Below are 22578 nucleotides of genomic sequence, written 5' to 3' on the forward strand. Positions count from 1 at the left end.
GTCGTTCGATACTATCATCATTTCGAATGAGGACAGAACTGATTGTTGAAGCCGAGACAGACAGATAGACAATTAGGGTGTCACTAACTTCAAGTTTGGAGAGCAAATGGGCTTTACTCATGTACTCCTTAAGGTTCTTAAATGCTTCGGCACATTCATCAGTCCACGTAATGTACTTCTTACTTCCCTTAAGTGATTTGAAAAAAAAGAGCGCATTTGTCTATAACCTTATAGATGAACCCGGTCAAGGCTGCTACCTTGCCAATAAGGCTCTGGATGTCTTTTGAAGTTACTGATTCTTTCATGTCAATGATTGCTTTAATCTTCTCGGGGTTAGCTTCAATGCCTCGTTGGCTAATCATGAAGCTTAAGAATTTTCCAAAGCCCACGTCGAAGGCGCATTTGTTAGGGTTCAACCTCATTCGATACTTCTTCAGGATGAAGAAAGTTTCAGACAGGTTGGTGATGTGTTGGTCAGCATGTTTGCTTTTGACTAGCTTATCATCAACATAAACTTCCATGTTCTTCCCAATCTGTTCAATGAACTTTGAATTGACTAATCTCTGATAAGTCGCCCCTGCATTCTTTAGGCCGAATGGCATGACTTTATAGCAATATAGTCCTCTGTCAGTAGTGAAGGACGTGTGTTCTTAGTCCGAATGGTTCATGAGGATTTGGTTGTACCCTGAGTAAGCATCCATGAAGCTCAAGAGTTCACACCCTACTGTAGAGTTTATAAGTCTATCAATGAGAGGAAGAGGAGAGCTGTCCTTCGGGCATCCTTTGTTTAAGTCGATGTAGTCGACACACATTCTCCACAAAATCTTTCGAAGCAAGAGATTTTCCTTGGTTAGATTTTTCTTAACAAGGACCACATTTGCTACCCACGTTGGATAATTAACTTCACAAACGAAGCCTATGCTTTTGAGTTTTTCAACTTCTGCCTTCATTGCCTCGTATCGTTCAGCATCATAAGATCTTCACTTCTGTCTCACCGGCTTGGTCTTGGGATCAATACTCAAGCGATGACAGATGATATCGGGAGAGATGCCTGGCATGTCTTCGTATGACCAAGCGAAGACCTTAGTGTTCTCTTGCAAAAAAGAGATCAATACCAATCGAAGGGGTGGTGACAAAGTGGTGCCAATCTTCACTATGTCGTCCAAAAAATCTTTTGAGATAGAAACTTTCTCCAACTCTTCAGCAGGTTGTGTTTGCTGGGTGAAAGAGTCATCTCGAGGATCGTCGGGTTGACTGTTACCACCGTGAAGATCCAAGTTGGCTTTGTTCAAGCTGGTTTTTATAACTTGGTCATGTATAGAAAGTGTTTCTTTGGGCATAGGCAAGTGTTATTGCTTGATTGAAGTGTTGTAACATGATCGTGCACTAAGTTGATCTCCTTTGATGTAACCGTTGCCATAGGGGGTTGGAATTTTCATCAACAACATATATATGGATACCATGGCCTTGAGATCATTGATGCCCGTGCGCCCAAAGATGACATTGTATATCATTAGGCAATCAACCACCAGGAAGTTAGTGGTGATGGTGGCTGTGTAAGGGTCTGTACCAATGGTGAAGGGTAAATGTACACTCCCTAAAGGTTGCACGACATCACCAGAAAAGCTTATCAGAGAAGAAACTAAGTGATCGAGTAAGTGTTCAGCTACATTAAGTGCCCTGAAAGCTTCAGCAAACATAATATTGACCAAAGCCCCCGTGTCTACCAGGATTCGTCGTACATCAAAGTTAGCTATGTGAGCCTCCACGATCAGTGGGTCGTTGTGAGGGTAGGTGATATATCACATTCACTTTGTGTTGGTTACAGTTATCCCTTGGAAGGTGAAGGAGGAATTAATCAATTTTTCCTTCACGTGCTAAAGCTTCAATATGATCACGGAGGGTGATACACTTCTCACCATCATGGCCGTTATACTTGTGGTAGTAGCAAAACACACCCGTGTTCTTCATGGACTTGTAATCTGGCTGCCTTGGTTTTGGCTTTGGTATCAGGTGAGCTATATTGGGGTAAATGGCCGTACATGTGACGTTCAAAGGTGTGTACATCTCATACCTCGGGGTAGGGCCTATCTTGACATGTGTTTGGCCCACTGCGTTGACTGCCTGAGGGTGGGCATTATCGTGGCGATACCCTTGGTTATAGCGATAGTGCCCCTTACTCTTCTTACTAAAATGGGACTAGTGAGGATGGAAATCTTTTCTCTTACCCTGAGGTCGATATGTCTGTTGTCTTGGCGAAGCATTAACTAAGGCAGGAAAAGGCGCCGTTGCCGTTTGGAAGGTTGAGGTCTTCTTATTTAGTTGGATTTGGCTCCCACTCCCCACTTGCTGATAAGAGGTGGTTGTATGAGGTTTCCCTTGATATGTACTTGCCTTGGCGGAGGCGTGGTTGTAACCATGTGCCATCACCTCAGAGTACGTCTTCCAAGTGTTGGCATTAATCATGTACTTGAAGAAACAGTCACGTAGGCTTGCCATGAAGGCCTTGAGGACAGTCTTATCATCTGCCTCAGCGCAACGAGAATATTCATGGTTGAAGCGACCGGCATACTTTTGCGATGACTCATTTGGCTTTTGGCGAATAGTGTACAAGTCATCTGCAAAGTGCAAGCGATCAGTCTAGAAGATGTGTTAAAAGACAAATAGTTTCCTCAATTCCTCAAATGAGTCTACCGTGTCAGGTAGAAGATGACAATACTAGTTTAGAGCTCCACCAGAGAGGGTGGAGGGGAAGATGAGACATCGCTCTTCATCGGTATGCATCCGGTATGCCATAGTGGACTCAAAAAGATTAAGGTGTTCAATCGGATCCTCCCTTCCAGTGTAGAGTTGTAAGCTGAGTTTCTGTTTTGTCTTCGCTTGAAGGGGGTGTTGAGGATCCTCCTTGTAAGAGGGCCAGGCCTAGATTGGTTCCAGTCAGGTATCTCGGCCTGAAGTTCAGCCTTCAACTTGTTTACTTCCTCAAGGAGCTGAAGGACAAGGGGGTCCTGAGTAGAGTCATGTACTATTGGAGTTTTCTTCTGTAAGTCTCCATTGCCTCTTAGAAGTATGAAAGTTTGATCAAGAACGTGTGATTTTTCCTTGGACTCACCATATTGACTTCTAGAGTAAGTCTGTCAGAATGCTTCCAAGTCCCCTGTACCTTCATGTTCCTTTGGGACCTGTCGCTCATTCCCTAGATTAACAACTAGCCTGGGTCGTGGAAGAGGATCGAGTCTTTCAGAAACCCTTAGGTCATTGATCTTTGAGCTTATGTGGATGGGATTCTCTCGACGCTGTCTTAAGAAGTCTCGACAGTCGCAATAAACAGCTTTCAATCCTTCTGCTCCCTCTGCAAGGAGATGTCTTAGTCCATTTCTCTCGCTTCAGGTCGAAGCAACTGGGTTGAGAGAAGCCTTACGTTGATCAACACCTTGATGATTAGCTCGCTCCTCATTAGGAACAATCTTGTCAAAAATCGGTGACCCTCCATGTTGGGGGGCACCCAATTAATGGTTGACTTCCACGAGGGCGATAAGCTCGTGCGTTTGAGTATGCCTAGCCTCATGGAGCATCTCGAAGAGCTTCTCATACTGCTCTTGAAGGACCTCATTCTTCATTGCTATCCTGTTGTTCTAAGCCTCTAGGTCTTCGACTTTAGCTTGAAGAGCGAATTTCTTTCGTTCATTCTTTCGCAGCCTTACACTGTGAGGGAGGTGTCGTTCTGTGTGTTGTTGCTTCCTTCGCTCCCCATGTTGGAGAGGGATGCCTGGTCAAAAGAGATTGTACAAATGGTGGAAACCAACTTGACAACGCTGAAGAGAGTAGGAGTAAGTGTGCTTCCCACAGACGGCGCCAAATGTTGATGCACAAAATCAGCGAGGACTTTAGTACAACAAAAAGTGTTAAGTTTGTGACCTTCGCTTGATTACTCTGGTCACCAGTGTGGATAAGTATGTAAAGAGATAGAGACAGAGAGGCAAACACAAGATGTGCGTGGGTTACCCAGATTGGCTACGTCCACGAAGTAGAGGAGCTCTCGTTAATTGTGAAAGACTTACACAAATACATAGGTTCAAGCTCTCCTTTAGTGAGTTCTAGTGAATAGTTTAGTACCAATGACATTAGGCATTATTGTGGGAGAATGATCCCCTTTTATAGAAGAGAGTTTCTAGCTTTGTTCTGACATTGACACATGTCGTGCTATGATTGGTCTCTGATATCGACACGTGTTGTGCTGTGATTGACCTCTGATATTGATACGTGTCGCGTTGTGATTGGCCTCCTGGTTGGAGGGAAAGTCTTGTGGGTCCTTGACGGTATACTGTTGACTGGTGCTCAGTAGTTTCGGGATTGGTCAAGTATGGTACAAACAAATATAATTGATTGCATTTAACCCATTCGCACATACAAAATCCAAAAAAAATATATGAAAATATGATGACATTAGGGCTGAATTAGGGCTATGGTGAGGGAGAGTTTTGCATGGCAGTGCAAGTTTCTCCTGAGGGCAGTGGCAAACCTACAGAGGGACTTGGGAGGTCCCAGGACCCCTCAGCGACCCTAACATGAGGTCTATGCTGCTGTGCAGGTTTCAGGTTGCAACGGAGAAGAAGACAACGAGGAAGAAGAAAGAAAATAGGGGTTTTTAACAATTGGTCCAAAACAGCAGTGTTTTGGCCAATTGTTTTAAGTTTATAAAAATAAAAAATAATAAAAAAAGAGAGAAAACAAATGATGTTGTTTGTCCATGATTGATGACTCCATATTGTTTTAATTTTAAAGCCTAGCCCTTGAGCGGCTGAGCCCCACATCTTTCCCCAAAGTTCTCTTTTTCCCCGCTGCTTTTCCTCAATTCCCCATTATTTGGTTCCCTTTTTCCCCCCATTTCAAAACCCTAATTTCTAATCCCACCCATGACCCAATCCCATATTATAATTACATAAGCCCAATATCATACCTCCACTAGTTTCAATTCTCCACTCCACCACTATTTGGTTCAAAATTCAAGTAAGTTTTTTAGAATTCTAATCTAATCCTAATTAAATTATATAAGATGTTGATGGACAACTTCTAATAAGAGATCCATGGTTGAGTGATATCTTATTTGTTTATATTGAGAAAGATGTTTTTTCATGTATGGGTAATGAAGCTATCATAGAACATTTTCAGACTATGAAACCTCATCGTAGACGCTTGAATTATGATTTTATAGCTTGAAATGTTGTATTGTGTATGATTTTTGAATGAAATGTATCATATTTAACTTTTCAATGTTATTTTTGTCTATAAATTTGTTGACCTTTATTATTGGGACCCCCCAAATTAAAAATCCTAGATCATCCACTGCCTGAGGGTAATGGCTTTGGATCGATCTTACTGATTCTTGATGACTAATTGGAAGGTGGAGGAGCTGTGTTTTTTATTTTAAAAGGAAAACTAATATTAAAATTTGTATAATTTTGCACATTTACTTATATGTAATCTATTTTAATATTTTTAGCATGTATTTAATTAGTGAATCTATGCCTTTCCCAAATCGGGATTCGTTGAGTTTTCACGCTTCCAAGTCTCTCCCGCTCCCGAATCCCTCTCCTCTGCATAAGGCAATCAACCCTCGCATTTTTTTTAAGATTGATTCCAAACTCCCTTTTGATTGTTATCGTCCTCTTTTATTATACAAAAATGATACTCTTACCGTATTTTGCATTTTACATGGAGCTTTTGTGGACCACATGACAGTGAGACCTACTTGTGTTGGTGATTTCTCTCTAATAGGAGAACAACTTACATGGTACGAGTACATCACCACGTGGCGCACGTGTCATATTAGCCATTTTTGATAAGTGTAACAAATGATCGATTCCAACTGCATTCACTGATACACATGTGATACAAAAATTAAACATGAGAACGTTGATCCTATTTGGTTAAACTTAAACTCACGCACGACCACGACGCTGAACATATTTCGGGTGGACAAGACTTGGATTTGGACCCTGCAGACTTTGTTGTGCAATTCACACAGACACAGGGGACCTCATGCACGACCATGACGCTAAGCATTCTGTACGGTCAAGATTTTCCTTAATTGTCAAAGTACATCTCGATATAGAATATAACAGTAACCAAAAACAGCATATGATATATAAGAGTTCATGGACGTCTCGACAGACGACATTTTTCTTCTAGTTTCCAATAAATGGCCAAGGAAAAAGGGTCAAAGTGAGGTTTGAAATGCAAAAGCGCCTCTTCTTGACCAAAACTAAAACTAATATCAAGCATAACCCAGGGGAGCTATTTGACCACTGCTCTAATAATCCTATAGAAAATACAAAATTATAAATCCTGCTCATTCCTTTAGACATGGTTACTGCAATCAAACCCCATGGTTCCAGTCCATGCTGCAAAAAGAAATGGCGTGCACAAGGAATTCTACATGAAAATGGAAAGACGAAAACACATCTTACCTTGCTGAGGATGCTTATAGAATGGCTGCACAGACCCACTTATGGCCACAAGTACCTCTAAAGCCTCTATCCTGTAGTTCACGGATAACATCAGTGCAAAATAACACAAGCTTCTGTGCTCTTTGCTAAATGCACAATGTGGCTTAACTCAACAAATTCAAACTAAATACTAGAAAAGAAGACCCCAAATATCAACCTTCGCTAACAGCAAAATCTTTCAGCATAATAATTGATTGTGAGGAATGAAATTAACTCAAAATAATCAAAGGTTTTCTAACACCGAGAACGCTTCTAAGGACATCAAAACCATAATAAGACCATTGGCGGCACATGCATCCTAGGAAAAGAACTGCTTTGCAAAACGTAGTAGTAGATATATATAATCAGATAACTTGCTATGGCTAAGTAAAAGAAACTCATCTACTTCCCATTGTCCTTGAAAGACACTCCCTGAGGCACCAAATCTGTAGTAGATGCGACACTAGCAATCAGTTTAATGACAACAATAATATGTCTAGCAAAATCATTGTGTCAATACAAAACAAACATATGATCTCCCATGTAAAATCAAAGAAAGTAGAATAAAACAACCCCACATGATAAATTGCGCATTCTCATGGTAACTAGAAAATTCCAGCAAAAACCTTAATCGCTCGGGCAGATAATATTTTCATCTCTTTCTTCCACCACGCTCCCTCAATGAAAGAGTAAGTGTTTCAGCTGCTCCAACATTGTAATATGCAAGTGACATGTTGTCCTTGAGAAAACCAGGTTTTCCACTCAACTTCTGTTTGTTTGCTGGAAGCTGGATCTCCCCAGAAATTTTCTCTTTCAAACTACCAACAGTTTCTGATAAAGACTGCACCGAGATCTCCAAAAGTTGTCCCTTTAGATTACCTTCATCAACATTGGGCACAGATACTGTGATGCGAACAGGTCCCTGTAACCAAAAATAAAATATAAACGGAATAGTTTCTGTCAGGCTTCCAACAGTCCATTATACAATAGCACAACACTAACTAAAGAATTTACAGTAGAAAGACAAGGACAGGAAGAAATCCATACCGGATGCTGTGCCAGAAACTGATCTTCTGGAATAAGCATTGAATCATCAAGCTTCTGCCGCTTTGGCTCAGGTTCTTCTGGAAGCGGTGGAGGAGCTTCTTCGGGTGGCGGTGGAGGCATTCCCTGAGGCAAAGGTGGGGGTGGCATCATTTGCATTGTAGGTGGAGGAACAGGAAGAGGCATATAAGGTCGGGGAACTTGCATTGGTGTAAACTGAGAACCAGGTGGAGGTGGTACAGAAATAGCAGGTGCATTCATGGACATGGATGGATGCATAGGAGGTGGTCGATTGAGCATAAGGGGCTGCTGTCCAGAACTCATGGGCATTGGGGGTCCAGGTGGTCGAATTGATTGATATTGGACAACCGGGGGCCTTGGTGGAGGTGCAGGGAGACCGCCGCTAGTTGGAGCAGAATACTGGACTGTGTTTGGAGGACGAGGTAGATTCAAGGCAAGACCAGGTGGTGGAGGAAGAGGACGAATTGAAGGCACACCAGGCTTTGGAGGAGGAGCTGCAGGACCAGGAAGGTTCCTAGCATCATTGTTAAGACCATCATTTTGGTCCTCTCCATTGATATTCTGCGACATTGCTTGATTTGCTGTGCGGCCAATACTTCCAGTGTGACCATCCCAGATGACTTGCTTTGGTTGCTCATCTTTCTTTTTCTCAATCTCAGCCTTGACAGCATTAGACACTTCTTCCTCTGTGGTACCAAAAATATCAGGACGGGTTCGTGCAAGCCCCACAATGTTTCTTGAGATTTCATCATCTTGAGCAAGAGTAGTCTCCCGAATCTTAGCAAACATCCTTTCCTTTTGCTCCTTGTATTTTGGATCAATGAGAGAAATCCTCATGTGTTCAGACATCTCATTGATAGGGATGAGCTCTCCAGTGATTGGGGAAATGACATACTTTGTAGGGTCTCTTTCTGCAGGGATCCTGTCCTCAGGTCTCTTCCAGTTCTTCACAATTCTCATTGGTGGTTCTGGATCCTCTGTCACCATATTCTCGTTCCTCTTTTCATCATCATTCTCTTCAAGTCTGGCTGTCCTCAAGCCCTCTTCAACAAGTTGCATCTCTTCTTCATCCATTTCCATTTCCACCTCCTTACCAGGCTCAACAATGTCCTCTTCCATATCAGCGACCTTGCTTCTCCTTATAACCTCCTCAAGGGTCATCGGAGGAGGTAAATCCTCATCCTCGTCATCTGCAAAGTCTATTGTTTCAACCACAACAAAATCATGCCAATCAATCATAGCCATTTGTATTCTTTCCTGCTCAATCTCATCTTCAGCCTTCTGTCTTGCCTGCTCTTGTGAACGCTCCCACTCCAGTCGATGGACACACCTTTCGAGCACAGTTGTCATGTCTGCAACACTTTTCTTAAGCTTATCTTGCAAATTCTCCGGAGGCATCAACACCTTAGAATATGCATCAGCCAGAGAAGTGAAAAATGTGAACATGCTATGCATAGGCTTCAGAAAATGGAACTGGTGGTTATTCATTTCCCTGCTTGTCAATCCTTGCAAAAATGTTTTCCCATTTCGAGCTGCAAACTGCGCTGTGAGCTTAATAATATCCAACTCTTCCCCGGTAATACCTTCAGGAAGACGAACAGTATACTCCTCAGCTTGTGGTGGTTCGAGCACTTTGCGAACAGGTCTAAACTGGGCAGAGGGATCAGGCTTTGGGGTTCCTGCTTCACCATCTGCAGCTGGAGCTGGTGGGGCAGACTCAGGTGAAGCAGAATCTGCAGGCTGTGTAGATGGTTGCTGTCCAGAAGACTGATTCTGGGCACGGAATTCAGACAACCGATGTTGATAATATGCATGGTAGGGATCTGTCGAAATCAAGAAACTGAACTTTGCATTTCCGGTATTATTAGCCATAATCCTTTTCTCAAACTCTGGTCCATTCTTTGCCACAAATTGGGCAGTTTTGTCAACAATGTTTCTAATGTCTGGAGGAGGATGTATGATACCAATAGCCCTGGTATGCGTTGCAACTGAAGTAGAGTTGGCTTTGCTCAGCTCCTCGTTCAATTGGTTCTCATCCTGACTAAGTTCAGTCACTTGGGATTCCGGAAGAGGCCCAAGGTCTCCATCAGAAGGAGGAGCCGGTAAGGGCAAAATGGACCCTATCATTTTCCCTACAGAAAAAACAGAACACTTTAGTATGAAATCGGCTAATTAACAGGCATAAAAACAGCCCTGTCCAAACCACAACCTGCACATTACAATTCCAAAAACACTCATTTTAAATGTCGAAGCATTTATATATACGCATAAGACCAATTTTGCAAGAACCGAGCTGTCATACTACTAAATACAGAAAACTAATTCACTCTGATAGCCAAATTTCGAAGATGGATCTGAAAAAGATGGGAACACAAACAGCCATACTGAAAGTAAGACATCCAAATTACTAAAAAAATCCGACAAACCCATCTGCATATATACAGTATTAACCATAGACACTAATCCTTATCAAATACAAAGAAATCTTCTATTTTTCGAAGTAAAAGGAAACCCAATTCGGAATAATAACTTCTGAATCTCAAAAATTTAGTGTTAATTGAATGAGAACCTCAAACCCAGATAGGAATCAAGCACCAGAAAATAAAAATAAAAACGATTGCACCATTAAGCAAAACAAACATAAAATTTTGTAGCAAAGCCTAGTTGAGAGATTCGTCCGCCCTGCCCTGCCCTGTACTTCCGATGTGGGCGACAAACGGGATCTTAGAACTTTTGGGAGGACGAAAGTATTAGGGTTTAAGGCAGAGAGAGAGAGAGAGAGTACCTTAGGGTTCTAACCAGATGATTCCACCTCTTCTAGGGTTTCGAAGCCCTACTCTGTGTGAGAGAGAGAGGATGAATGAGCGGGTTTATGCTAACGAAATATGCACTGCAATAACCGTGTTTTTTTATTCATGGGAGATTTTATTTGGACCGACTTATCTTATTTTAACATCCAATTAAAAAAATTTCTCCACTAAACTTTCAAATTTGTCTTTAAATAAATAATAAAAAGAAAATAAATATTCATTTTTTTTATCTCTACACGCAACAACTAAAAGCCTAACACACCGATGTACTCTTTCATTATTTCTAATGAAACCCATCCATGTGAGCTCAAAATATTCCCTTGAGGTCATCAACGACCATGGATGGTGGTGTTTCTCAAATTTTTCAATGGGAAGTATATTGGAATTTTTAGGGGTAAATTATCAAAATCATACCTTTAACTATCAAAACAATCTACCACTTACATGTGTTACTTATTTTATTTGGACATGTAGGTTATTTTTCTGTTTGGAAAGAACTTTGTTCTTTTTGATATATATTATTATATGGAATGAAAATGTAAGTTTTTTGTTTATTAAATTGATTTTGAAAAGTAATATTTTTAGTTTGTTGGAATTGTGCATAGCAAAATAGAAGTTGGGATGATGGACAAAATAGAAGTGGGGAATGGTGGTTTTTGAACCGCTTGTTGCAGACAAAAAAAATTGAAAATTTTGTTGTGACCTATATTTATCTGAGGGGTGCAGCATGGAGAGAAAGAGAGTGGAGAATGGACTTGAGGAATGGTGTGTTAATTCATCAGTCCTTGGGCCTTTATTCATAGTAATAAGGAGGAGAGAAACTTGATCTCCAAGTAATACAAAGTCTATTAGGAAAGATCTTTTAGATCTCAAAGGATTCCTAATCTATCTCTACTTAGGATTTACACAATCACAATATGTATTAGAACTTATGTCACATCACTCCCCCCTGAATGTGCAAATACTCCAATAGATGGCGCATCGAATCTTCAGGCAAATGTAGAAGCAGTTGATTAAGTCGTCTCGTCTAATCGGTACAAGTAACGAATGCGAGTCTCAAAACAAACGGAAGAATGCATGGGTGGTAAAACTCACAAAACATCGCTATGGCAAAACCCAACGTGGGACAAAAGCTCATAGTCAAAGGAGAAAAGTAAGAAGTTGCATTAAGTCAAAACTATACGTCTTCGTTACGCAAGTAGAACGTACATAAGGGTATGACCAACCCAGGATGTGTGACTCGTCAAAACCTAGTCAGGTAGCAAAAACTCAGTGGGAAAAATGCTCCTTATCGTAGGAAAAATAGTACATTAAGGTCAAGCGGGTATACTTCTGGATACTCCCCCTGAGTTTGACAAAACTTCGAAATGAAACTACAAGCATCACAAGTGAGAAAGTTACGCATACCAATTCCTCGAACAAGCTTCTGGAAGGTAGATTTCGACAGTGACGTCGTGTATAGGTTGGCAAGGTTGTCTGGGATCAAACTGCTTAACTTCAATCTTCTGATGTTTATGTTGACGTAGACATAATATGCTTGGCGTTCACTTGTTAGATGTATCATGATTTGGTCAATACATACAGCGTTGTCTTCATGGATCGTTGTTAGGACTCAACGATGGATGAAAATCGTAGAGATTTTGAATATGCTCAACAAGATTTCTTAACCATATCTCTCACGTGATGAGATACAGTGAGTCTTGGAACAATTCAAAGGTTTCACAACAAATGTCTATCTGGTTGACCTCCAAGATATTGCAGTGTTCCTTAATGGTAAAGACATAACCATTTGAGAACGTACCTTGTACGGTCAGATAGTTAGTTTGATTCAGCGAATCCATAAGGTAGGCATCATTCCGAAAATCAAGGGGGGTGTGATCTATTTTGAGATGCATAGGGATAGATAAGCCAAAATCCGTAGTAATGGAAAAATGTCTTTAACACCAATTTAGTGGTAGCATGTAGGCGCAATGCTGCTTTATGCCAAAATATTATCAATACATAAGATGTCTAATCTAGTGCATTGAGCTCAATACAACAAACGCCAATTGTACTTAGATATGGTTGCCTCACGTTCCAATATGGAACCTTATGCTCCATATCCTCCTTAAAGGTCTCATTCGCATCTAGTGTACAGATGATCAAGGTATACTTAGACATAACACCTTCTGGGTCTAGTTTGAGTGTGGACCAAAATACCATCAGAACTAGCTCGAAACTTCAGGTCAAGGTAATGTCTAGTTTTCCCAAGATCTTCCATCTTAAAGTCCAACTTTAGGTGCGAGTCAGTATTCTCAACTCTAGCAATTTTGGATTTTGTACATGCATGGGCATATATTCCTAACTAATCAAATATTCACTTAGACGGGTATACCACATCCGCCTGGATAGTTCTGCATCCATAAAGTGAAGGCCTCATCAAAACCGAGAGGGTGTTCTTGTGGTCAAGAACTATTTGAATCAATACATATAAGTCCTTTGGAAACTCCATGTAGTTTTCGTATCAAGATCCCAAAGATACTACAACCACGTTTGTAATGCTGCAATTAATCACATGGCGTATGAAAGAAGCCTTGCGCCACAAGGCGTCATTCATACTATTTCATTCATCTCATTCGTCATAGATTGATTCTTCTAGTTAACCAATCAGTTCTACATCGAACTAATCAATGGAACGTAGTTCGTTGCTTTTCATTTATGTTGGTAGTTACCATATAAATGAAACGTCATCTATGATAATCTCATTCCAATTCCATATCTCATCCAAACTAGTATATTGGACCAAGAACTTCAGGTCTCAGGAGTAATCCAAATTTAATCTTATGAGATGGAAATGATTGAGACAGCGATCAAGGGACGGATTCGTTCATGCCATGTTCCTCTAATTTTAGGGAAGTGAATCCTCGAACTAAGTGATCTACCATGTTTCTGGTGTAGAACAGATTGATTGGCTAGCCACTAGTATACTAGGGTCAGCCACAGTAATGGCATTCCTAATTTCGGAATGAAGATCCGTGTACATTTGGTACACATCTTTGTAGGCACATTTGCAGCTGGTATATATGATCTCGTCACTTTTTACTAGATCAGCGGAAGTGTCTAGTTATACTATCACTATCTAGATTGGGATTGAGATGAGACATAGTAGAGATGTCCATGATAATTCGCGTCGTTCTGTAGGAATGTTGACGTTCTTATCTCCCCCTAACGGCATGAAGACTGTCTCATAAAAGTGACAATTCGCAAAACGAGCCGTAAAGAGATCGTTTGTCAAAAGGTTCTAAGTAACGAATATTAGAAGGAGAATCATAACCGACATAACACAACCAAAGATGCACAAATGTGATATGTCGGGTTCGTATATGGTAACCAACTGACACAGGCTTTATAAGGTTGGGTCGTGACCGACCTCAGGCAGACCAACATGGTTGCTTGCCATATTGCATGGCCCCAAGCAAGGATCAGAGAACTTGGTATGTATGACCAATTATCGTGCAATCATTTGAAGGCGTTTATTGAATGTTTTTGCTAGGTTGTTCTGGGTATAAACATGGGGTACTTGATGTTCAACTTCAAAAAGCCAACCGACATGCAATATCCATCGAAAGTTTTCGATCTAAATTTTCCAACTTATCCAATCAAATAGGTTTGATCAGATGATTAGGGTGGTGAAGCCTGAGCTTGTTAATCTAAGCCACTAGTGTGGAGAATGTAGCTTGTGGATAACAGCCATATGTGTGACCAACGTGTAGAAGCATCAACCAGTACTATAAAGTATCTAAATAGTCCACAGGGTGGTTGAATCAGTCCATAAATGTCCCCTTGAATCCTTTGTAGAAAAGTTGGAGGGTGCTAAGGCATGATACGCTTCCATGTATGATGTCTTTACTTCTGGTAAGAGGATGCCTAAAACGGTGGATCACAGATCATCCTAGATATCCCAAACGTACATCTACAGAGAAAATTCCTTTGAATTTCTGGCGGGCCACACAGTGGGCCTAAATGGGTGTAATCTACTTGTCAAGTGTTTCATCATGTCTAGAATACGCTGCTGACTATATTCGCAAGAAGTGCAATATGGTAATATGCGAAGGAATTTTACTCCATTTTCTACATTGGTTTCAATATGGTAATAATGCTCTCGAATATCCTTAAAGCTCAAAAGACGTTCTTTCAGAACGAGTGAGTATAAGGCTTCCCTTTATGGTAAAATTAGTACCATTGGACAGTATAGAACAGTGTCATGCCCCACAATCAGGTTGGATAAGCTTGAAAGGTTGTCAAGGGATGGTTAGGTATGAAGTTAGCATAGAACCAGACTGTTAAATTTCCTACAAAACATACCTAAGCATGAGTTAATTGTATTAGTCACATGGTAATTTTTGTTAATTAACTTTTATTCGAGAACAATAGTGACATCCAAACACCAATCTTAAATATGAGAATAAAATAAATTGTTCACAAGTAAACAAATATATAAGGGGGTTCGGCAAATACAACCTTCCATGTCAAACTTCGCTTGCCAAATGTGTTAAGTGGAGTAAAATTAGTCTCACAGATTGACTATGGGAATGGTACTCCTCAACAACATTGGTAAAAACATGGAAAAGTGCATAACCAATGATCTATTATGTCAAAATAGAGTTAGATTCTGCAAGGTTGAGGTTCGGGAATACTATTCTGTATTCTTGAAGTTTTTAGGTCTTAGGTGCCAAGGATCACGCTTCGGGCATGATGCCACCTCTTAGTAGGCCCAGATTCTACCATAGGTTGTAAAACAAACTCGAAATTATTGTATGAGAGAGATAGAGAGACAAACCCAGACTTGGGTTCAGTAGGATCCAGTTGAAACTGGAGGGGTCAGTTCGGTAGCCTCTGCCGAAGCAGAGCAATAACATCTGATACACCTTTGCCGAAGCAGAGCATGCAAGTCGGTGCATCCCTGCCGAAGCAAGGCACCACCATTCGGTAGACTTCATCCGAAACTGGGTCTATATCGTTTGGTATCTCCCAGTCGAATTGTTGGGGTACCTTTCTCTCACAGGTGTGGTAGTAATCAGATCTGAGAATTTGGTAAACTTTCGCTCTGTATAATGCTATTTTAGGAGCAAGTTAGATATAGAAGGACGAGAAAGATTTTCTTCTAGTCAAAAATTCAATCGGATATAAACTTCAAAATTGTACCAATTCATGGACGTAAAGAATTCAATCATGTTTTACTTTGGGCAACTCATCTTTGCATGATTTGAAACAGTCCATGGCGAGTCAAAGAGCCATGGAGTCTTCAACAGTGAGGTACTTCCATTTGATTTGCTTCAGGCATAAGTCTTCAAATAAAGATCAGGGCGGAGGCTTATTCAGCTCTTCCACACCATAACTGGCTACAATGATTTCACAACTAATCATAATCAAGCAGGGTGTCACATCTTGAATCCACATAAAGTAGTTTCTTGTTCGAAACTTCCAAATCAGTGAAATCGAACTTGTTAAGGTTCAACAAAACGCTGAATGGTGGAAACAAGAATGTTATTGATGTTTAGGAAATAAATTTTCCATAAACAACAAAGTTAGAACATGCAGGTTCTAAGATATGGTTTGATTTAAACAGATTTAAGCATGGAGAACTTCGCTCTCAACATGAGTGTTGCGCTTTAACAAACTTCAGGTCTCTATGGCACTTTTCGAAACTTCGGGTTTGGGAGTATGAACTTCAAGTTTATAATACATGCAAACAAATGCAATATATACAAGACAAAAATATACATCAATTGAAAAATGCATGTAAGCAAGAATATATAGTGATTTGATTAATTATTGGTCTTCGGGCCAAAGGAAAGAATTGGGCGAAAAATATAAAGCTAATAGTGCCTAAAAAAACAAATTTAGGTGATTAAATTTGGTGGCCCAAAATGGACCAAAGTCCACGAAAGCATAAAAAATATGTGCCTTAAGGCCTATGCCAAAGCCAATGAGGAAGGCAGTAGGCTTTCCTAGCATTGCTGGGTTGCAACAAACATGCTCAAGGCATGGGGAAAACAGAAGGCCTAAAAACAAGGGTGGAGATCCTGTGTGATACAATGTAGGATAAATCGGAATGCCTCCCTAGGGGTGCAATCCAATGCGGTGCGTCACATAGGAGCACCACACACGTGGGCCGAGCAAAGCAATTGCACTAGGTAGCTGCAAGCGAGCCCAGGAAGAAAAAAAAACTTGTTTGCTACAGGCCGAGTTACCAAGGCCCAATTAGGGCACGGGTGGACCAAGGAAACATCCTAACCGCTGTTGGGTGTGCTCGTTGGAGAAGAAAGTCGGCCCCGCCACTTCAGGCGGCCATGTTTTTGGTCTGGAAAACTTAGGGCGAGTTCAATGCATGGTGGTTTATCCAAGAATCAGTCATAATGATGGAGAAAAGTCCTCGACATCGGGGATGTGTGGAACCCAAGGGATTCGATTAAGGAATCTTTGATTTCAATGAATTTCAATGGAAATTCAAAGAACGTCATTGCAGTCGATGTGAAAACCTAAACTAACACGACTGCAGGTCATGATGTTCAAAAAGAACAGCAAAGCCATGGTCTCGGCTTCTGGCGAGGGTAGGTTTTCTGGGTTGGGGATGACGTGCGCCAAAACAGCGTCGTGTTCTCAGGTTCTCAGCGCAGCAAAGCTATGCTCTAGTGCATTGCAGTTCCGTGTCTCTTTATGGTAGCGCGACTCAAAACCTGCAGCTCGCTGGGTTGGGTTCTCGAAACCCTAGTTAATTTTTTTTTTTTTTAAATTATATGCATGTATAATTCAATTCATGCATATTCAATATAATTCAATAAGATTATGATTTTAATGCATACACAATTTATGTAGAATCTAAAATTCGAAAAACGTAAAGTTGGGTCATGCATTATGGTGAATTTTTATGTTATTAGGGCTGCAAAAATATCAAGATAAAAATCGTTGTTCTGGAAAAACCTGATTGCGTGATGACATTGATGAACTGGTTTGATGCAAAAAATTATTTTTTTAATTTCGGTTTTCCATCTCCAAAGCTTGTATCACGTTCAACATAAGAAAAATAAATTGAATCAATAAAAGTAAATGAATTCAAGAAAATCAAAATTTAATCAATTAAAATAATTGAATAGTAATATTCCTCAAGACGAATAAATTTTCTTTAGCATAGCGTGAAGAGTGTGCTGATAACGTATTGTGACCTATATTTAGGTGTGGCATGGGGAGAAATAGAGTGGAGAATGGACTTGGGGAATTGTGTATTAATTCGCTAGTTGCTTGTACCTTTATTTATAGTAATAAATAGGAGAAAAACTTACTCTCTAAGTAATACAAAGTTTCTCTTCTAGATATCAATTCCTAATATGCCTTTATTTAATCATTCTCAATATTTAATCGTGGAATTAAATAAATTAGAAAAAATCAATAGGCAAAAATTAACAAAACTGGAGTTAAAATGTGTGAACACTCTTGCCCCAAAAAACCGTCGGTAACACTGTTTTTTGGTGTAAATTAAAGAGAGATTGATTAAATGTGCGATAATATTACTAGATCTGGATCCACCATCTCCCCAAAGAATATTGATATGTATTATTTTGTTATATTTTCAGCATCTGGATCCACCATCTCCCGCCATCCCATCGCCTGCGACACACACAGCATTCTGCCCTGCCACCACTCCGCCACCTGACTGCCCCTAAAAATGGGAACGACGACGCTGGCGCCGGGACTGTCCCGGAAGCTGAAGAAGGTCTTGGAGTGTCGCACCGACTCCCCCGATGTTCTGGCCTCACTCAACACCCTCTCTTCTTTCTATTCCGAAAATACCCCTCAGTCGCGGCGGAACCTCCGATCCACCATCGAGAAGCGAGGCCTCGCCACCAACCTCGAGTTCCTCGAGGCCTCCCTAGCAGCCCAAGAGGCCTTGGATCGCGTGGAGGACGAGGTCAGTGCCTTGGCCACTAGCTGCGACAAGATCGCCGTCGCTCTCAGCAGCTGCACCGCCACTACTGGTGACATTATTGCCACCACCGAAAGGCTCAAGCAGGAGCTCAACGTTACCACCCAGAGGCAGCAGATCGTCTCTTGCTTCCTCCGCGATTACCAGCTCTCTAATCAAGAGGTATCCATCAAACCATTTGCGTTTATAAGTTCTGAGATTTGATTCAATTGATTGATTTGGGTTTTTGTTGCGAGATTTGCATCAATTGATTTAGTTGTTGATTTGGGTTTTGGTGTTGATTTGTGTTGAGATTTGAATCAGTTGGTTGATTTGTTGATTTGGGTTTGTTAGATAAGTGCATTGAGGGATGAAGAACTGAATGAAAACTTCTTCAAGGCGCTTAATCATGTTCAAGAAATTCATGCCAACTGTAAATTGCTCTTGAGGACTCATCACCAGGTACTCTCTACTCTCATTGAAAAATTTTCGGGAGCCAGGAGACATGAAAGGTGATACTTACTCAATTACAATTCACTTGCAGCGTGCCGGTCTGGAGCTCATGGATATGATGGCTGTCTACCAAGAGGGAGCGTACGAGCGCCTGTGCAGGTTTTTATTTTCTTATCATCTTCCTTAATATGCATATGTACGAGGTCAATTTCTCTTCTCGAATGGTCTAACATGTTATCTTGGAAGACTGTCAATCTAGACCACTAATTAGGTGAATTCTTGTTTACATACGTGGCCAAGATTACAGTATGGCAATGTAGCATTCTTTGATACGGCAAGAGAACTGAGAACATTACCTATATGTATAATTGTTTCAAAATTTTGAGACTACCATTCTGCTGGGATAGATGAGATATGATATATGAGTCTTTAATTATTCCTGTGTTTTAGGTGGGTTCAGGCGGAATGTAGAAGACTTGGTGACTCTGATAATCCTCAAGTTGATGATCTTTTGAAAACAGCAGTTCGTTGCCTCAAGGAAAGGCCTGTGCTTTTTAAGTATTGTGCAGAAGAGGTGATTCTCTGTGCTAACCATTTCTCCCTTTTATCTATTACCTTGCTTATTCACTTGTCAGTGAATCTTCTAGGTAGCAAACATGAGGCATAATGCATTGTTTAGACGGTTTATCAGTGCTCTTACACGTGGAGGACCTGGTGGAATGCCTCGACCGATTGAAGTTCATGCTCATGATCCCTTACGATATGTTGGGGACATGTTAGGCTGGTTACATCAGGTGTGAAAACAAAGATCTTGGTTGTGTTGCACTTCCATTTGTGAATTATATTCATCATCTGTCTTTTCTTGCTCCTGTTGCAGGCCTTAGCATCTGAGCGGGAACTTGTCTTTGCGTTACTGGATCCAGATGCTACAGGAGATACTAGTCCAACCAGAAACCAGTTCTCCAAGAGCCCTGAGAGTGATTCTCGAAAGACAGAATCTGATTTGATGTTTGTTATGGATAGAATTTTTGAGGGAGTTTGCCGGCCATTTAAAGTAAGGGTTGAACAAGTTTTGCAGTCCCAGTCCAGTCTCATAATTTCATACAAACTAAGTAATACCCTGGAGTTCTACAGTCACACTGTAAGTGATGCCTTTTCCTATTCATCAATGGAATAAGTTGTTCCACATGTTATCTGGCTTTCTTTTCTTTTTTTCCTAATATATGGCTGTCTATCTACTTGCTACTTGCAGGTATCAGAATTTATTGGGAGAGAAACAGCTTTATCTGATACATTGTGGACACTTAAAGATGCTGCTCAGAAAACTTTCTTTGATATTCTGAAAACCCGAGGGGAAAAGCTTTTGAGGTACCCTCCCCTTGTTTCTGTTGATCTCTCCCCTCCACCAGCAGTAAGGGAAGGAGTCTCACTGTTGCTTGAAATAGTTGAGACTCATAACAGCATGATGCTTCCAACTTTAGGCAAAGATCCTTCTTTTGGTCCAGTCATATCTGCTTTACTCGACCCCATTGTTAAGGTGCGTTGTGCTGGACATTTCGTTATGTGAATGGCATGATTGATAAGCTTGCTTCTGGTTTCATGTTGGTCAAAGCAACATTGACATTAGTCTTTTGGTCCAGTCATATCTGCTTCAAAACTGTCACATTCCCATTAATTAGAACAAACTTACTGAGAACTTCCTTTGAGTGCTTTGCACCTATTGTTCTGAGTTTGTGTAATCCCTCAATCAGATGCTCTCTATATTGGTAGAACCACTCCTGTAAACGATTTAAGTTGGCACACCTGGCCTTGGAAGCCAAAACTTGTTGCAGACTCGCAGTGTGGAGTCATATCTTGAAACATCATACCTAGAAAATTGTTTTGTTGTACCTCTTTTATTAATCATGTTACAAATTTAAAGGGATTCAAAACCGTGCTGATGCACTCCAAGTGAAAATTAGTCTCTTTAACTTTTCAGTCAGAAATTGAGATCTGAGATTGACGTTTAATTTATTAAATATGTTGAATTAAGTTTTAATAAAGTTCCTTGCTTCTACCATTGCAGATATGTGAGCAAGCTGCAGAGGCACACAAGTCCAAGGGAGTTGGCCACTCCTCAAGAAGAAGTAAGATGAGTTCTGACTTAGGTCAATTTGGTAAATCACCAGTTGACGCACTATTGTCCAACAGCAATTCTGCCTCATCGTCTCAGGTTTCTTTTCTCATTAATTTCCTAGCCTCTAATTTCAGATTAATCTCCAGCCAGTCCTAGGATATCGTGGCTTACTGTTAGATTTTGTTGTAATTCTCGTCAGCTCTAGTTTGTATCTGTTCCTGGTGTTAAGTTATGATGAATCCCATATCAATCTATACCCAAAAAGAGTGCTTTTAAAATGGCTGAAAGCACTTATGGTGAAAATGTTTTTGGAACCAATTCTTAATAAAAATGCAAGTGAATACTGGAAAAGCACTTAAAACCCATAAACATTTTTGCTAAAAGCACTTTCAGTCATTTTAAAATTACTTCCAAACTAGCCAAAAGTACAATGATGGGTTCTTATTCTTAGAAATTTCTGTAACTACCCCTTTTCATGCTTGTTTCAAAGATTTTTGTGACGCACTCCAATAGTCTGATCAATTGCTTTATTCTGTATTTATGCTTCAAGACTGCTGCTTTTTTTTTTTTTTTTTTTTTTTTTTTTTTTTTTTTGTGTCAAAGCTTTAAGGCTAAAACTAGATTTATGAGATTATCATGCTCTGCTACAAAGCCGAAAATTCTGGTACCAAAGATATTATTATACTTTCCTCAGGATTTTAGAATCTTAGATATAATAAAAGGACCTTGGTACTAGAACCCTATCTGCAAATATTAGATTATCAAAAACCAGCCATGACACGGGAAATTGGTGTATTTTTTTGAAAATAAAAGGTCCCTGTATTTAATGATATATAAATTGGATCGTGAGTCACTTGTGCATAATCTTCCTCACTGCTTTCGTCCTAATACCTGTTTAATGGATTGGTGCAGTCTAGTGAAACATCCTCTAAGATTTTCCTCATCAATTGTTTGTGTGCCATCCAACAACCATTGCTTGGGCATGAGGTCGCAGTGGAATACGTGAAGAACCTCGGGACGATGATAGATAAGCACATGCAAGCCCTTGTAGAAAATGAAGTCGATACGATCCTTAAAAGATGCGGATTGTCGCAGAAGATGACTTATTTCCGTGACTCACTCAGCAGGGAGACTGGCACTACCCCTTTGGTAGAGATAGATGACACTTCTCCAGCATCTCTTTCCGAGTGTTTGAAGGCTTTCTTTGGGCTTGTCTTGGGAAGTGAAAGTTCCCTGCCTGAATTTGAGCAGATGCAGGTTCCGAAGTTGCGTTCTGAAGCTTGTATCCGAGTGGCTAAATCATTGGCCGAAGCATATGACCTTACGTACGAGGCAATTATGGATCCCAAAAATGGCTACTCAGATCCTAAGTCACTGGCGAGGCATCCTCCAGACCAGATAAGGACCATTTTAGGAATATGAAGCACTGATTTTTCTTCTCCCCCTTACATTTGTGTTACTCTCAGATTTTCTCATTCTCTATTAAACAGATTGTTGAAAACTCATATCTCTGTCGAACAAGTTTTGTTGGATATGCGATTGTGAAATGTTAATATTATTTAGCAGAGGAAGAATTGTATGCAAGTAAATTAATCTCTGTAATGGAATAAACAAGTTGTTCAGTTGAATTTCTCTGACGCCGAATGACACATGCGTGGAATCGTGAACAATTGTGCTCATTTGGACTAATTGATGTGTGGATGA

The 22578-nt window shown here is 40.5% G+C and overlaps 2 protein-coding genes and 1 long non-coding RNA gene across 3 annotated transcripts; 1 reads left to right on the forward strand and 2 right to left on the reverse strand.

Annotated features, from left to right (window-relative positions):
* Positions 1-5787: 5787 nt before the first annotated feature.
* On the reverse strand, positions 5788-6572 carry LOC148691796 (uncharacterized). Its single transcript, XR_015954753.1, has 2 exons — positions 6471-6572; positions 5788-6067 (listed from the first exon to the last, which is right to left on the reverse strand). It is a non-coding gene; the product is annotated as an uncharacterized LOC148691796 (long non-coding RNA).
* A 251-nt stretch (positions 6573-6823) lies between these two features.
* LOC137737157 (putative splicing factor 3A subunit 1) lies at positions 6824-10504 on the reverse strand. Its single transcript, XM_068476547.2, has 3 exons — positions 10339-10504; positions 7536-9685; positions 6824-7410 (listed from the first exon to the last, which is right to left on the reverse strand). Exons 2-3 carry the CDS (start codon positions 9678-9680, stop codon positions 7141-7143), a joined length of 2415 nt encoding a protein of 804 aa, XP_068332648.1. The 5' UTR covers positions 9681-9685; positions 10339-10504; the 3' UTR covers positions 6824-7140.
* A 7191-nt stretch (positions 10505-17695) lies between these two features.
* LOC137737008 (oligomeric golgi complex subunit) lies at positions 17696-22502 on the forward strand. Its single transcript, XM_068476349.2, has 9 exons — positions 17696-18488; positions 18660-18767; positions 18850-18917; positions 19209-19332; positions 19406-19552; positions 19636-19899; positions 20011-20295; positions 20824-20970; positions 21787-22502. Exons 1-9 carry the CDS (start codon positions 18069-18071, stop codon positions 22294-22296), a joined length of 2073 nt encoding a protein of 690 aa, XP_068332450.2. The 5' UTR covers positions 17696-18068; the 3' UTR covers positions 22297-22502.
* The last annotated feature ends 76 nt before the right edge of the window (positions 22503-22578 follow it).

Source organism: Pyrus communis, chromosome 13 (assembly GCF_041283825.1).
Source record: "Pyrus communis isolate YQ-2024b chromosome 13, ASM4128382v1, whole genome shotgun sequence".
Taxonomy (NCBI): Eukaryota; Viridiplantae; Streptophyta; class Magnoliopsida; order Rosales; family Rosaceae; genus Pyrus; species Pyrus communis.

Excerpts from the sequence above, each read along its gene's own strand:
- LOC137737008 (XM_068476349.2), top strand. The coding sequence starts at position 18,069 with ATGGGAACGACGACGCTGGCGCCGGGACTGTCCCGGAAGCTGAAGAAG. Across the intron at positions 18,768-18,849 it reads TCTTGAGGACTCATCACCAG|CGTGCCGGTCTGGAGCTCAT; the intron begins GTACTCTCTACT and ends ATTCACTTGCAG. Across the intron at positions 19,900-20,010 it reads TGGAGTTCTACAGTCACACT|GTATCAGAATTTATTGGGAG; the intron begins GTAAGTGATGCC and ends TGCTACTTGCAG.
- LOC137737157 (XM_068476547.2), bottom strand. The coding sequence starts at position 9,680 with ATGATAGGGTCCATTTTGCCCTTACCGGCTCCTCCTTCTGATGGAGAC. Across the intron at positions 7,411-7,535 it reads AGTTTCTGGCACAGCATCCG|GGACCTGTTCGCATCACAGT; the intron begins GTATGGATTTCT and ends TTTTGGTTACAG.